Below are 16704 nucleotides of genomic sequence, written 5' to 3'. Positions count from 1 at the left end.
TTCTAAGTATCAATAGATAAAAGTGTTTACATACTGCCCTATTTTTGAAGACTTGAAATGCTTTACAAATGATTAATTATCTGCCACCAGGTCAGTGTCAACTCTGTGAGTGTACTTTTCTTCCTGCAGACATTTCATGGCCAGGCAGGTACCATCATCAGTTTATGAGGGAGATGACTTTGCCCTGATCAGTTTATGGGGGAGATAAATGCCCTGATCAGTGACCTAATCAGGTCACTGATGAGATTACCTCATTGGGTAATGAAACTTCTACAAGCAAACAACCAAGCTCAGAAAACACCAACCTAGCTACTGATTAAGAGAATAGGACAATGAAAGAAAATATGCTTAGGACTTTTTCTTGCCTTTAGTTGCTCTTTAAAAAAAAGAAGAAGAAGAAATATTTTGTAGATCGAGTTTACCTTTATGTGTTTGTCATGACTAATTGCTCAGAATGCCAAGCCTGTAAGGAATTTTATTGCAAATTTGGGTCTGGTTTGGGTCTTCAAACTTGGCAAGTTTAAGACTTGTGGACCTCAACTCCCACATAAGCTCCCTGAGCTAATGTGGCTAGAGGAGGAATTCTGTGAGTTGAAGTCCACAAGTCTTAAACTTGCCAAGTTTGAAGACCTCTGGTCCAAAACACCTACAGTTTTCCTATTAAAATTGTGTTTGAATGTGTCAATCTATTGCTAAAGACACTATAAATGTAATTATTCTTCCTATACATATCACACATCTATAACATAACACCCATATTAGCAAGAATCAGTGCTTGGAAGAAGTCAAGCTCAAAGACCATCAAGAATCCCAAAATAACTTTCTTTTTTTCTTGAAGTTGGGTGACACAACTCCAATGAAATGGAATAATATAGTTGTAGAGAAGAGGAAGTGTTTTGTTGGGTCTTCCAATAAGTGGTTCAGAATAAGATTTTTGGAAATCCACTGGGATTTCTTTCATCCTTACAGTATAGGTCTGTATTTTACTGTAAAATACCCATTTTAGGACCATAGTTAACCCAATGTTTATTACATGTCAGTCGAACCCTTAGCAGGCCTGTCAACCTGGCCGGATGCATCACACACAGGCTACGCCCACCCCACTTCCGCAAAGGCAAAAAAGTTGTGATATGTCATGATTCGTCACATGACACAATTGAGTTTAACACTTGTGCCTTACAAGTTTGCATTAGTATTTAGCTATTACAATTACTGAATATTTAAATATTTGATTGTTTATTGTACCCTATGACTATTATTAAGTGTTGTACCTTGTGATTCTTGATGAATGTATCTTTTCTTTTATGTATACTGAGAGCATTTGCACCAAGACAGATTCCTTGAGTGTCCAATCACACTTGGCCAATAAAGAATTCTATTCTATTCTATTCTATTCTATTCTATTCTATTCTATTCTGTTCTGTTCTGTTCTGTTCTGTTCTATTCTATTCTATCCTATTCTATTCTACTCTACTCTATTGATTTGGCTAAAGCTATTGCATGATTGTGTGACATCAGCATCTCTTATCTCTCATCAAGAACTATTTCTTGTTTGGCCAATCAATACTAAACTAAACATGTGCTTACTCATCAAAAAAACTTTTCCAAGATGGTCATGTGACTAAATATGATTCTCTATAAAGCAGGTACTTGCACTTTCTGGTTGACTTTCCCTTCTCATAATGAAAGCTATAATTTTAGCACTGGCATTAACCCTTGCGGGTAAGTAAGCATTTTGATTTATAATGTTTCAGAATTAGAACCTTAAAGAGACTAGTCCACTTTCATCAGAACAAATCAGGGAAACATTTTTGCACGTTAATGGAGACATTAAAAGTTCTGTATGACTACAGCAACATTAATCCAAAATCCCTGCAACCCATTTATGTTTCTTATACCTCTATATTTTAAACAATGGGATATACTTTTTTCCTCAGAAATAAAAGCATTTTTACTTCTATTTTTATCTTTCAGGTTGCCAACAAAAAACTGATCGTAAGTATCTTCCCTGCCTAGCATTATTTAATTATATAGAATTTTAAAAGCCAATTCATGAGTCTATAGATATGTAGCAGTATATTCTCCACACATTATCTTAACATGTGTTTGAATTTTCACAGAAACAGTTTTCAGTGCTGATAAAGTTTTAGTGTATGATTATGAAGTTGAAGTTCAGAACAAAATATCCGAAGATGGCTATTCAAGTGCTGGACTAAAAGCTAAGTGTAAAGTAGAAATTGGAAAAGTTGAGCAAGACCGGAAATTTCTAAAGGTAAGGAAAGAAAACCACTTTGAAAATGAGTTTGTGCTGTTTATATGTTCAGGAAGAGGAAAAAAAGACATCAATTTTTCCAATTTAGAATACATGTTCTGCTTTATTTCCTGATCTACAGCAGATGCCTTATCACACTTTATTAAATAATTATAGTTAAATAAAACTAAAAAGATGCAAAGTATAATTTCAGATCCATAGTTATTTTCGCTGGATTAATTCTATTTTTTTTCCCAAAACATTAGTTACTTCATTAAATGATTTTCATTTTGGGCAAGTAAAAATATTTAAATTCATGTGACTCTATTTCATTACTTGCAGAATGAAATTTACTACTAAAAGGCATTACATAGCGTTTTTTTTTATGCTTCTGATTTTTTGTTAGTAAATTGCCTAGATAAGTCTCCCTAGTTTTCTTGGCAATATTTCAGAATTGGTTTTACTTTTCCTGATTCCTAGGACAGAGAGAAATTGACTGGACCAAGGTGAGCCAGCTGGTTTCATAGGCATAGTTGTATCTCTGCCAGGACTGGAAATCACAATCTCCTAACCTGACATTTTAACTGCCGGACCAAACTTACTCCTTTTTTGCAAGTGTTATATTGTCTGCTATATTAAAAGATTTGATTTTATACAATTATTTGCTTCTCTTTTGTGTAAAATGATATTCTCATTTCCAGATAAGTAGTCATATAAAGAGTTCATATTTTCTTCAGTTATCATTTGGTTACTTTCAAGAAGGATGTTTTTTTCTAGTACTAAGGCTAACATATTCATGAAGTAGACTTCAGTTATGTAGAGATTGAAGGTCTTTCCATTCCTAGTCATATTGTTGGTTGAATATTCCTGGAAATTACAATCCAAATACATTTGACAGTCTTGGGTAGCTCTGGAGCATATACATCTTAATTTTCCCTGTCATATCAGTTGCTCCAGTCTTAACATGCCACTGTGGTTAGATGGACAATATCAAAAAAAAGGTATCTACTGCATTTTGGGGGAGTTGAGGGACTACATTTGGTTTAGAAATTATGCTAACTTGTTCAAGGAAGGGAAATCCTTTCCAACCCTCTGATTCACAATCTTGCCTGTGAAATAGCATTAATTGGGTTTATTAATTGTGTCTTTCCCTAATGTTGGAAAAGATTGAAGGTAAAAAGAGAAGGGGACAGCAGAGAATGAGATGGTTAGATAGTGTCAAGAATGCAGTGGCCATGAGTTTGGGCAATCTCAGGGAGACACTGGAGGATGAGGGGGCTTGGAGTGCTGTGGTCCATGGCATCAGAAAGAGTTGGACAAGACTTAGCAACTGAACAACAAAAGTAACACTTTACCTTCTTTAGTTGTTCTCAGATTTAGTCTAAATTCTGACTTTCCAGAAGTGTGTATCCTTTATTCAGAAATTGGCTTGTTCAAAAGAAGGCGTTCACATATGATTCGGCTACAACAAATCTATTTTAGGCAAAAATTTAGCCCTGTCTACACAGCAGCCTTGTTTCCTGCCTTTCTATAGATCTGCCTATACTCCAGGATTTAAACTCCAAATTCTTTTCCCTTGCCTTTGTAAGGGAACAGTGCATTCTTCTGAGAACCTTGGAGATATCTGATCTACACCGACATAAGTTTTATATCTGTCTTGGAACAATGAGCTCTTGACTTACATAACTTCTGCACCATTTTATATAAATATTAAGATTTTAATGCTAAAGTAGTGTTATATCACTTTATTTTTAATATGCACATAGAGAGAATTTATGGCTTCTTTTCTTCAAAGGTGTTTTTTCCTAAATATAGATGGGAGATTTAGGAAGAATAAAATTTTACTATGTACGATTTTTTAATGTCTTTGTATGACAGGTTGATTGTTTTGAAGGACTGGATTACAATGGCATATATCCCTGGATCAAGTTTGCTTCATCACCCAAATTAACTGCAGTGTTTCAGAAACACTTGAAGAATTTAATTATTACATTTCAACACAGAAATGGGCATGTCGATGACATAATGGTTCCAGACCATGTCTCAGAATTTGCTTTAAACCTCTGCAAAGGAATTTTGAATTTATATGAAAATACCATCAGGAATGACCAAAAAACATATAATATAAAAGAGGTAAATCATAATTCCAGTTTTATTTGTGGTGTGGTATTATTTATTTATTTTATTTATTTATAATTTGTCAGACAAAAGTGAAAACACCGATAATATAAAAATAAAATGCCAAGGACAATAGGCACGTTAGTGCACTTATACATTTATTTATTTATTTATTTATTTATTTGATTTGATTTGCCAATTGTTTACAAGATAATAAGTATAAGTGTATACATAGTTGTGAATACATGAAATGGGTTGCCCCCTTTATGGACCTCTTAAATATGAAGTAAGGTCAATAATGAAGTAAAGTCAATTTGCGACTAAAACTGTGAACATTTGTAGCTGAGACAACTGAATCAGGTAGAGGATTCCACACTTGACAACTCTATTTTAAAAATTGTATTTTTTACAGTCAAGTTTAGAACAGTTTACATTAAGTTTAAAACAGTTGTTTGAGTGAGTATTATTGCAATTAAAACAGAAAAAGCCATTTACAGATAAAACATTGCTATGTACAATTTTTATGCAGGACCTAATTGCATACAAAATGCAATTATGACCCTCTGCTTTCCCTTTTGTCCAATAACACAGTTACAATTCTGTTGAGGTTGTAAGCAACATTACTGGGCCAGGCAAGAATTTTGAAGATCAACATGATGTCTTTATCTGCAACCAACTTTACGTTCACTGTGTTTGGAGTGGTTGTCCCAAAATGAAGATCCACAGCTGTTACTGTGTAGTCATTGATGTTAGCATCAATGAGAACTTCCAAATTGCACCTTCAAATCATATAGTGAGAGCAAGGTTTTTCTGCTCTAGGGTGCTGTAAAAAGTTGATTGTGTCCATGAGAGACTAGGAGTGAAAATGCTCACTGAAGGACAGACCAATTTTTATCACTACAGCTTGGCTTCTGGATTGAAGATTCCAGAAATGTACAATTTCCTCATCCTGAAAAGTTTTGAAAACCAATATTTAGAGCACAGCCCAGAGCATAATATATGTATTCAAATCCCACTAAAATTTTAATGGTGCAATCTTATGCCTATCTAAGGCATAGATAGAAATAAAGGATTATTAAGTTTTATTAAATTCAATGGAATTTGCACACAAAGTTGGGACCTTCAATGACTCTGCCTCTGTGTTGGACTATGGTCCTACTTCCTCCCTCCCTCCCTCCCCCACTCCATGTATGTATGTATGTATGTATGTATGTATGTATGTATGTATCCAGGCATACTGTATATACACATACATATATACATACAGATTTGAAATAACTTGCTGGTAGAGCTAAAAGAAGACAGTTCTTCTTCAACTTCTACAAAATAAATCTGCAAAATTTGAGTTTTGCTCATAATAAAATCTTAAATTAATTTTACTTATATATGTAAACTAAATATCTTAACTGTATACTGATATTGATAGTGACAATTATTTTTGTAGAAAATTCAGAATATAATTAATTTATCTTATAAAATAACTGTCTGAATACAGGAATGTTGTACTTTGGGAATTTATTTGGTTCCTACTGTCTACTGACTATATTTGATCTCCGAAATGTATATTTTTTTTTACTTACTATCCATGCTATTTGTTTAGATCATATCTTCCTCTGGTTAAATTAGTCTAAATCAGTTGAAATCAGGATCATTGTTTTTATTGATGGCTATATTCCACAATATCTAAATTATCTAGGATACTATTCCATATACAGTCCCTAATGAACAAATAAAAGAGTGCTCAAAAAAAGTCTATTATATTGATCACTAAGAATCAGAATAGAGCTGGAAGGGACCTTGGAGGTCTTCTAGTTCAACCCCCTGACCGAGTAGGAGACCCTATACCATTTCAGACAAGTGGCTAACTAGTCTCTTCTTAAAAACCTCCAGTGATGAAGCACCCACAATTTCTGAAGGCAAGCTATTGCACTGGTTAATTGTTAACCTACTATTATGTAGTTTCTCCTTAATTCCAGTTTGCTTCTCTCCCTGATTAGTTTCCATCCATTGTTTCTTGTCTTGCCTTCTGGTGCTTTGGAAAATAAGTTGACAGCTCACCCTCTTCTTTGTGGCAGCCCCTCAAATGCTGGAATACTGCTATCATGTCACCGCTAGTCTTTCTTTTCTCTAGACTAGCCATACCCAGTTCTTGCAACCGTTCTTCATATGTTTTAGTCTCCAGGCTTTTAATCATCTTAGTTGCTATTCTCTGCATTTTTTTTCCCACCTTTTTTGAAATGTGGTGACTAAAACTGTATTCCAGGTGTGATCTTTACTAAGGTTTTATAAAGTGGTACTGATACTTCATATGATTTTGATTCTATGCCTCTGTTTATGCGATCAAGGATTACATTAGCTTTTTTGGTTGCTGCTACACGCTGCTCACTCATATTCACTCATGATCATCCACTAGGACTCCAAGATCCCTTTCACAGTTACTGTTTTTGAGTCAGGTTTCACCTAATCTGTACTTGTACCTTTGGTTTGTCCTGCCTAGGTGTAAAACCTTGCTTTTCTCCACATAAAATGTCATATTGCTTTGTGGCATTTCTGCTTATAAGAATTCATTCATAGGCCTTTTGTTTTTAGGAAGGGGGGAAAAGGGGGGGAAATCATTGGAAGGTCCAATGTAGATTTTTTGAATAACAGCCTCCCAATGCAAATTCTTCCTCTTTCATTTCATATCGGGCTAATTATGTGAAGGTATTGCTACAATGTGGAACGGTGAATAGCAGTTCATTAAGCTAATGGAGAGTATAAAGCACATGGAAATGTCTAGGTTGAAATTGCCTTGGGGAAGGAAAAAACAAATTTAAACTTAGTAGAAATTCTAGGTACGTACTGAGGTTTCACTTTTGATGAATACCAAAAAAATTGATATACTGTTAGATATCTGAGTGAACTCTGCTAATATAGGAAAGAAAGATCGCATTTCTTTAGCAAGTGAGCTAATTATTGCTGCTTTCATGGCCCATCTGCTCATCTACAATTCCAAGGCTTCTAACACAGGAATGTGTGAATTGTAGATTAGGGTTTTTAAGGATAATATGCCAGTTCTAGCTCTCAAATGTCTTGCTTTTGAGGTTTAATTCTCATTGATCAGATTATTTGGCCATGGGTTTTTTTATTAAAAATTTCCAAATTATGCTTTATATAAAATAAGCCAAATTGAAAATGAATAAAGAACTTTCCAAAGGAACCTGCCAGGTTTTTACTACTGTAAAGGTTTGGCACAATAGAAGAGGAGGAGAAAAAGGAGGAGGAGGAAGAGGAGGAGGATGACTTGATCAAAGGCATTAGGAATTAGAAAGGAGAATGCAATTCCCCAAGTGAATTGATACATTTCATAGCTACCTTTTCTTTATATTGTATGTATTGTATTGTATATACTAATATTTTATTTATTTATTCATTTATTATTTATTTATTTTGCAGAATGGCATTGAAGGTAGGTGTGACACCACATACCTCCTTCAAAACACTGAAAAACCAGATGAATTCTTGATGATCAAATCCAAAGATTTAACTACTTGTGATAACATGGCTAAAAAAGTTGTGGGTGTTCCATATGTTATTCCATGTGAGTTCTGCAGACAGGTCAGTACCATTAATGTGTGTGTGTGTGTGTGTGTGTGTGTGTGTGTGTGTGTGTGTAGAAAGAGAGAGAGAGATGCTAAAGACATGTTAAAGCTGTAGAAATATAGAGAAGATGACAAACAATTTTAATAAATAATTTTATAATTTTATTAGAAGTTTTAAAAAGGAACATAAAAACTAATACAAACTAATGTGAAGTAAGAAATGAAAATCACTGCTGAACCTTTCCATCTTTGTGCAGAAAATAATCCTGCACAAAAAAAAAAATCATGATTTTCCCAACTGTTCATCCCAAAAGAAGTTTTTTTTTTGTACATTAATATTTAAAATCGTGAAAATCAGTGTATGTACAGTATTTGAATCTAGCATTTCCTAACTTTTTTACATGTCCACCAAGCATGATAAAATATTCCTTCTTGTTTTTCATCTTTCAAACAAGAATTTGAAATACCTTTATATATTTTAGACAATTTTTCTGGTAACAGATACCAACAATAAATCATTTTATAAAAATCCTCTTTAAGGTTATAACATAATGTAAGTTCTTTCAACCATATATTTTCCCATCTATTTGTGTATTGTAACCAAAATGCTTAGCCCGTTTTAGAATAGAATAGAATAGAATAGAATAGAATAGAATAGAATAGAATTCTTTATCGGCCAAGTGTGATTGGACACACAAGGAATTTGTCTTGGTGCAAATTTATCATACATTATTTCGCTCATTCTTCTTCTGATTTATATTACAATAGATATTGATACACTTTGGCATTTAATTTCATTTCAGACTCAATCCTACAATGTTGAAAACCATAAACTACTTGTCTGCTTTAAATCTTTCTAATAACTGTAAATAAGAAAACCATTGGCAACTATTTCCCTCTGCTATCCATTCTTCCTTTGATTTTATTTTGTATTCCTCTTGCCAAAATTCTAGGTATTCATCTATTTTCCCCAGAGAAGTGTCACTTACTTTATACAACTTAGAATAATATTGATGAAATGGGTTTTTTTCATGACCAGACTATCCATTAATACAGTTGCTCCCTCTTGTATGAGTATCTTTTTCTTTTCATAATTCAAATGCCAACCATTTCCCTGGCTTGTATGCAAACTCAGTTTTTTGTATTACATAATTCATTTCTAGTTCTATTTCTCTAATTGCTAACATAGATAACTGTCCTGAAAATTTGTATAAATTTGTTTATACATATTTAGATATAAAACATATAAGCCATTTTATGTATGCAGGCAGATTCATTGCTATTTATATGCACACAATTCTGTCGTGTTACTAGTCTTTGGTTATTACAATTCATTACTTGGTTTGACCCATTTTAATGTGCAATCACAAATTGCAAAAGAGAGAGAGAGAGAGATCAATTATGTCAATTAAACATTACTGACATCCTTTTTTTTTTGGAAAATTTTATTTGGGTTTTCACAAAAAAAAACATAATACAAATAAAACATCTTTTTTGAAAATAGCATGGTCCCGGGTTACACTTCTTCATACAGACACAAACTCAATTTCATGCTCACTTTTATGTTCTATTCCATATCTTATTACTGTTTTACATTTTCTACATAGTTTTTCTCCTCTCTTAATTTTCTCAATTTTATTTTAATTATCTCATAACAATTCAAATCATTATATTTATACTTTTGTCTGTCCTGTTTCAATTTCATATTTTCTTTTCTCATTAAACAAATTTTCTCCTGTAGTTACTAATTGGAGTATGACACCTTTATATCTTTTAATTTTATCCATTCAACTCTAATTTAAGCTTCAATATATACCTTGAGGTTATAACATTCAATATAATACATAACTTCCAATCGAATTCTGCTTGGTACATTCTTAAAATACACACTATTATTCTTAAAAAGTGATTATAAATATATGTAATTAAAACACTCATTCCATTCCAATTCAATTCTATCATTAATATTCATTAAAGTCTTAACATCTTTAACATTACTTTTCAATTAAATATCATACTTCCTTGGGAACACTTATAAGCTTTCCGTAATTAATTTTTCCCCTATTTCTCTTCCCTTATATTTTATAAAACATTAAATAATTAAAATGTCCCCATCCTTTCCTAATTCAATCTTCTCATTCATTTTATTTCATTTACTTATTAATAAACATTTCACTAGATTACAATAACTATTTTATCCATCATTTTAATTGTATATTGTTTCATATTTTCTAAAATTATTTCTATTTCTAATATAACAATACTATCTTATGTACCTTTGCAGAATCCCTTTTTCAATTAAATTTTCACCCATTATCTCTAAATAGGCCCTGTTTCTCCATATCTTGTTTCTGTCCTTTATAACTTCTTTTCCTTTCCTTCTTCCCTCTCTTCTTCTCCCTCCCCTTTTTACCCCCTTTTTACCCCCTTGTCCCTCTAGTTCTAATTCTCTCTTCTGTATTCCTCTCTTCTGTTGCTTTCTAATATTATACTTATTTTTCAAGTTATTATTCCTTTTCTTGGTTGTTTTTTCAAATCTTAAACTTTTCATTCTCTTTCCCCCCTTTCCGTTTTTTCCCCACATAAAATTACTTGTTCATTAAAGATGGCTTCTTCTTTGTCCCAGTCTTCTTGTTCTGCAGGCATTTCTTGTTGTTTATCATAGTTCGAGATCTCCATTTCTAAGAATTGAAATACAAAGCCAAAAGAACCTTTCCCTTCTTGTGCATCTTCTTTGTACTTTTTAAGTTCCATTTTCAGTTCATCTAAAAGTAGTGCCATTTTAAAACACTTTTAAACAACCACCCGATTGATTTTAGTCATTCAAATGCAATAACCAAAAATCCAGAGATCACCAAATAATCCAAATACTCCCAAGCTGTTTCTTCATGCTTCTTTTTTCCACTTTCTCTTCCTGGGGTTCTACTATTTTGTAGCCAAGTTTCAGTTAAAATGTATCTTTTAGAAGTCTTGTTGAGGTTTTACTGTAAATTCCTTTTAATTCCAGGCAGTCTCCTCCCTTTTTTCCAGATCCTGCCTTTTTATTCTTTTTCTCTCCTTTCCTGCTTTTAAAAGGTTTTAAGTATCCAGAAATCTTTATTATCCCTTTGACATTTTATTTTCAGCTTAAATGCCTATTGATGTCAAAGTGGATTTTTTTTCCAATTTCTTATTTAGATCTCTTAGCTGTCAGTATAGGGAAAAGGAGAGAAGAAGAAGAAAAACAATTCCTTTCCCTTTTCTCTCTCCTTCGCTGCTTCAAAATCTTCTTTGGGAACAATGTTACTTTTTTTTTAGTTTAAATTCCAGGGTACCTTAGTTGTTGCTTTTGCAGTTTAACCCAGTCAACCAAAACTTTCTCTTCTTATCTTCCTCCTGCACATTCTTTTCCAGTCGAGTTCTTCTTTGAGGTGGCCATTTCTGACCACCGCTGCAACCGCCTTCGGGAAAGGGAGTAATGGCCAGCTGAGGAGTAGAGATGCGGCTCTCCTCAACCCTGCTGGCAGTCTCCCCCCTCTTCACCACCTCTATGGGGTGGTTTAGCCCCGAAACCAGCTGGTTCGGGGCACTCCAGCGGCAAGCACAGATCGAAACCGCGCACGATTGCTGTTTCGGTCTGTCTGCAAAGAGGCTCAAACTGGAAGTCCCTGACATCCTTTTTTAATATAAATTTAATGAAAGATTTAAAAACAAGAGTAAGTATTAATATAAACTAAAACAGAGTAAGGGAAAAAATAACAAGGAAGAAATAGCAAAGCAAACCTAAGGGGAAAAAGAAATAAAGTAGAAAAGAAATAAAAAATGTATAAAGAAATAGCTTCGAATCTTCTTTACAGCAGTTATAAATACAACTTACCTCTTTCTTTAAAGTTACACCATTCTTCTTTCTATAATCTATTTTGCCTAATCTTCAAAACTTTAGATCATAAATTCTTGTTTTTTTCTCTTTTATGCAAAAAGTTCATGAGGGGTTTCCAGTCAGCAGTAAACATAGATATTGTCTTTTGTCTAATCGAACAGGAACATTACTGGCATCTTGAAAGAGTTATTCATTCAGCTATTTTCATGGGAAACATATTCGTTAAATTGGAAGCCTATATAGAGAACTATATTGTGTGTATTAAATTACATAGGCATGATTATATGATTATATGATTCGCTAAACTCAAAAGATAGTTCTAGCAATTCTCCTTTGATTTCCACTTTGCACCTGCAAGGTATATTACAAAATTCAATGTTCCATTGAATAAATGGATTGCTTGTTATCAGTGCAACTGGAGATACAATGTAAAGGGAATAAATTCCCATACGCTCCATGTACAGTTCAAACTTTGTTAAATTATAAGTTTGATTAAGGTAATTTGACACAGTTCAGTCATGCTACCATATGAAACTACTTTTAAAAACACGGGAAAGTTGTCTCAAATTTAACTGACTGTTGCTATGGAAGACAATGCCACTGAAACTTTGAACAGTCATTAAATGAATGGTCAAAAATTACCTATACTATTTATCTCATTGGAAGACTTGAAGGCAAGTTTAGGATTCATCATCCTTGAGAAGGTCTATTCTTCTGGATGCCAAGAGATGAAATTCACTTGATAGCACATCATTATCATTAAGTAAACATGTAGAAACTTGAACAATTTTATGCGAAAATAGTAAACTGATTTTCATATTCAAGATACCAGCACATTTTAATCAAGCAGACTCTCTTTTTCACATTCTTTTTTCTTTAGATACTCTAAATCTATTTCTTTTTTAAAATGTTCCATTGATTCCTACTTATTGATTTTCCATATTCATCTTGTTCACCACTGTTTCTATTGGTCATCAGAGCAGATAACACAAAAAGAGATCAGATAAAAGCCATTTTCCTATTCTTCACATGTTCAAGGAAGTGACAATATAAGAATTAAATTTGTTTGTCATATAAAATGCAGATTCCCTTGTTCTGGAGGGAATGTAGTTTGCCTGCTTCCAACTGTTATTGTTAACTGTATCCAAACAAACTTGCTGTATTTTATTGTATGAGTAGTCATTCTATCATTTTTATTGCATAAATTGCTTTCTAATAACATTTTCATATATTTTTTTTGTAAAGAAAAATAAGAATTTTCAAGGCACAAGTACATACAACTACAGAATAAAGAATTTGAAGGAAAGGGATGAGAAAATAATCATACAAGCCACTACTCAAGAAATTCAGCAATTCTCACCATTCAGAGAACGAACAGAAGAAAGTGTCATAATGGAGGCCAGGTCTTACAACTATATTATAATTGCTCCAAAATTATAAATGTCTTTATTTTATTATAGTATCTGGTTACCTACCCTGTTAACATCTATTCCATTGTATTTCTGGAATTGCATTTGTTAAATTCCAAATTATCATAGAATATTATGGTTAGCTATAAAAATGAAATATTTTGTTTTATTTATTTGATCATTATCTATCCAATAACAAATATTCTCAGTAAAATGAGAAGGGTCATGTTGAAACCATCTGTCCAGATTCAAAGAGAGCAAGTTAACATTCTTCAGTATCAGCCTGAAAAACTTTATAATATTATACAGAATATTTTTTCAACCAACTTTAAATGTCATAATAGCATAGTTTTGAAGTTTCAGCAATATTTTATGATCTGGAGATCAAGCACCGTTTGTATTAAAAGATGAGCCCAGTATCAAAGTGCCTAGATTTTTTTTTTATCAAAACAAAAACCAGCTGGTAACCAAGGGCAAAATCCTAACCAGTGCTCATAATTTGTTTTCTCTTAATTTCACTGTGTCTTCATTTTTTAGGCAGAAACTGGAACTTATTGAAGCCCATAGCCGCTTGCCGCAAATACCTTCTAACTTGAACAAACACAGGCCACTTTTATATACTTTTAAAGATAGTCTTCCACTTCCTGTTCCATTACCAAAAATCAAGAACAGAAACAAAGAGGTAAGCTTAAAGGTTAGAATGTAAATGGGTTTTTGCTTCCATGTAAATATTCTTGGTTCAGTGCTGAAACAATATCCGAAAATGTTTTGGAGTTTAGTGATTGCTTTTTTAAACACCCTCCCCCAAATAAACCTCTTATCCAACAGATTGAGGATGGATTGCATTACCTGGCAAATGAAAATCTCCCAAAAGACAGTACAAGATTTCTGCATCTGGTCAACCTTTTGCGCACAGAAAATGAAATTAATTATTCTGAAGTGTTTGACCGCTATTATGGCCAGGCAATATATAGGTAAGATAAAACAGGAAGTTATTTTATTCTTGAAGATCAAATTTGGATATTTAAATCCAAATAATCACAGTTCAAACATGATGTCTCCTTTTTCCACAGACCCATCATTTTGGATTTAATCTCTACTACAGGTAGTTCAACAGGGCTAAAATATGTGAGGCACAAAATGGTTCAACAACAGGTCACCATGATTGAAGCAGCCCAAACATTGCTTGTCTTCTTCCATTTCTCCAATGCATCTGAAGAAGTCATTGAAGAAGCTATGGTAAAATATTGCTGTGGTTCTTGCTGTTGCTATTTTGATAGTGTTAAAGTTGTTCACACATTATAAGCAGTAGTACACTTACAACTGATCCTCTGTTTATGGAAGATTGAACAGAATAATTGAGGGGAACTCTAAAATGTGGCAATGCATGCATGTTGGCTTTCCCACAGATTTACAAATCACTTCTAGCCTCTAAATTCACTCTCCATATCTTGAGTGATACTAGCCTGTGTGAAATTCTGCAGATGCCAAAGCTGTTGCATTGGATATATTGCTGAACCATATTTCCCAGCTTCCATACTCAGCCTTTGTAGTGGATTATCTATAAGGCTATTGGGTCAACCAACTCATCTAAAACAAAAACTTTCCTAATAACTCAATTAGAATTTTCACTTCCATCCTCATAGACCAAATTATGAATTTCTATCTTGCTAAGACAGACTGCAAGGTGAAATGCAGAAACCTGAGTGCTATACAATATATGGGGGGGGGGGGATATATGGTTAGAGCTTATTCTGCTTTATTCTTAAATTGGCTTTAGCACATTCTGTTGACTATGCTGACTGGAAACTATAGGAGCTGCAATTCTAACATATCTGAAAGCTGTCACTTTAAAGAAGCTCATATTCTATCCTTCTAAAATGATAATACGCTCTGCAAACAAACTATGGAGATTCTCCATGTATAAGTCTGTAATTATTGACAGGCTTGCCTGGGGCACTGACACCATCTAATGGAATGTTCTTCAAAATGCTGCAAATATAGCAGAGAATTTGTCCCGAAATTGTTTTTACTGTATTCAAGTCTCTTTATCAGATCTTGGAAATACTTTGCTGACTTATATCTGTGTCAGCTCAGGAAACTGAGACAGATTATCTTTTGTTTGTTTGTTTGTTTGTTTGTTTGTTTGTTTAAATGAAGCCTTGTCATAAACTCATCAATCAGGGCTTTAGGCAAGCCACTCATCTGCGATGGGGAAAAAGTGGTCCTGATTGGTTCTTACAGGAAATATTGGGATAATACATTGTAAGATATCTTACATGGTAAGATACAAACACCTTAGACAATTTTACAGATGCTAAGCAGCGTAATTGCTTTATATTTGGATCTTTAATTGCTGACTGTGATCTTGTGTATACTAGTATCAATGTTACAGATCCACATGTTAAATAGAAGAAGCAAACTTTTTGCTTTGTAATTGCAACTGCCTTTGCTATTTGGTTACAGCAACCGCTGAATATTTTTTCCACAGGCTATAATGATAGACGTTCTTAAAGGTCCAAAGAGTCTCTATCGTACTACCATCTGTCTCTCCTATGGGTCATTACTTTCCAGATTCTATGCCGTCTCGAACACAATCCCTGACAAGTATCTCAAGGTACATTGCCCAGTTTCAATTCCATTTCTTCACCTAAAAATCCTTAAGCTCCAGAGTGCGAACTGAAATCAGATGAAGGAACTTTCAAATGAAAATAGCTCTGTTGAATAGTTTTAGGTGTTACTACAATAAACATTAAAATGAGATTTTTGCTTCACTGGCATCAGAATTGTTAATGCCAACCAGAACTGGAAAACAGCCAGAACAGCAGAAAACATTTAACATTTATATGGCATATTTGCCTAATAAGTTCTTGTGATAGTTTTATATGACTTGTGTTTTTTCTTTTATAAAGCATTTTTATGAAGCTCTTATTATTGTAAGTCTCTTTTTTAAAAATTAAAGATCCCTTGTCTTAATTAAAAACAATAGTAAATGTGCCATATATGCCTTAATGTTGCCTCTAAAGAAGAATTTTACCATTTTTGTAGGGCATCTGTATTACTGCTAGCAGCTAGAATAATTATCATTCACTGTCATACATTTTTTATTTATATTGAAGTTTATGTTGTGGTACACTAGCATTGGAAAGATATTATTTTATATATGTATATATTCTTAAGTTTTGCGGGTATTTATATATATGGTATTCAGCTTTGTTCGGGTATTTTCCCACGTAATTATAGTTGTGCTTTTAAAGTTGTAGCAACATTTTGGCAGAATCTCATCTGCCATCATCAGTATTGTGTTCGTCTGTCAGTCAGACTTTCACAGCCGTTTCTGTTTTAAATTTGGGGCTAGCCTGCTGCTGTGCCAGAATGGTTTTTTCTTCATCCTGATTGGTTGGGAGTCTTGGTCTGTGTTTATTGGTCTTGGAGTTTGCTGTTGATGGCAGATGAGATTCTGCCGAAATGTTGCTACAATATTAA

At 33.4% G+C, this 16704-nt stretch overlaps 1 protein-coding gene across 2 annotated transcripts in view; it reads left to right on the top strand.

Moving 5' to 3' along the window:
- The first annotated feature begins 1672 nt into the window (after positions 1 to 1672).
- The window catches only part of LOC113419171 (vitellogenin-1-like), a 56323-nt gene continuing 41291 nt past the window's right edge, over positions 1673 to 16704 (top strand). For both annotated transcript variants that reach the window (XM_087960496.1, XM_026678445.2), the window contains exons 1-10: positions 1673 to 1722; positions 1975 to 1995; positions 2121 to 2272; positions 4130 to 4384; positions 7805 to 7966; positions 13055 to 13212; positions 13756 to 13900; positions 14047 to 14192; positions 14292 to 14457; positions 15710 to 15835. In XM_087960496.1, coding sequence (XP_087816622.1) covers positions 1683 to 1722; positions 1975 to 1995; positions 2121 to 2272; positions 4130 to 4384; positions 7805 to 7966; positions 13055 to 13212; positions 13756 to 13900; positions 14047 to 14192; positions 14292 to 14457; positions 15710 to 15835 — 1371 coding nt within the window. In that variant the 5' untranslated portion in view covers positions 1673 to 1682. The remainder of the gene's footprint in view (positions 1723 to 1974; positions 1996 to 2120; positions 2273 to 4129; positions 4385 to 7804; positions 7967 to 13054; positions 13213 to 13755; positions 13901 to 14046; positions 14193 to 14291; positions 14458 to 15709; positions 15836 to 16704) is intronic.

This window comes from Notechis scutatus, chromosome 3, assembly GCF_049901735.1.
Source record: "Notechis scutatus isolate UNSWTSFEM ecotype Mainland chromosome 3, rNotScu1.2, whole genome shotgun sequence".
NCBI classification, from domain to species: domain Eukaryota; kingdom Metazoa; phylum Chordata; class Lepidosauria; order Squamata; family Elapidae; genus Notechis; species Notechis scutatus.
Note: the sequence above shows the minus strand (reverse complement) of the source record. Positions and strands in the feature narration are given on the sequence as shown.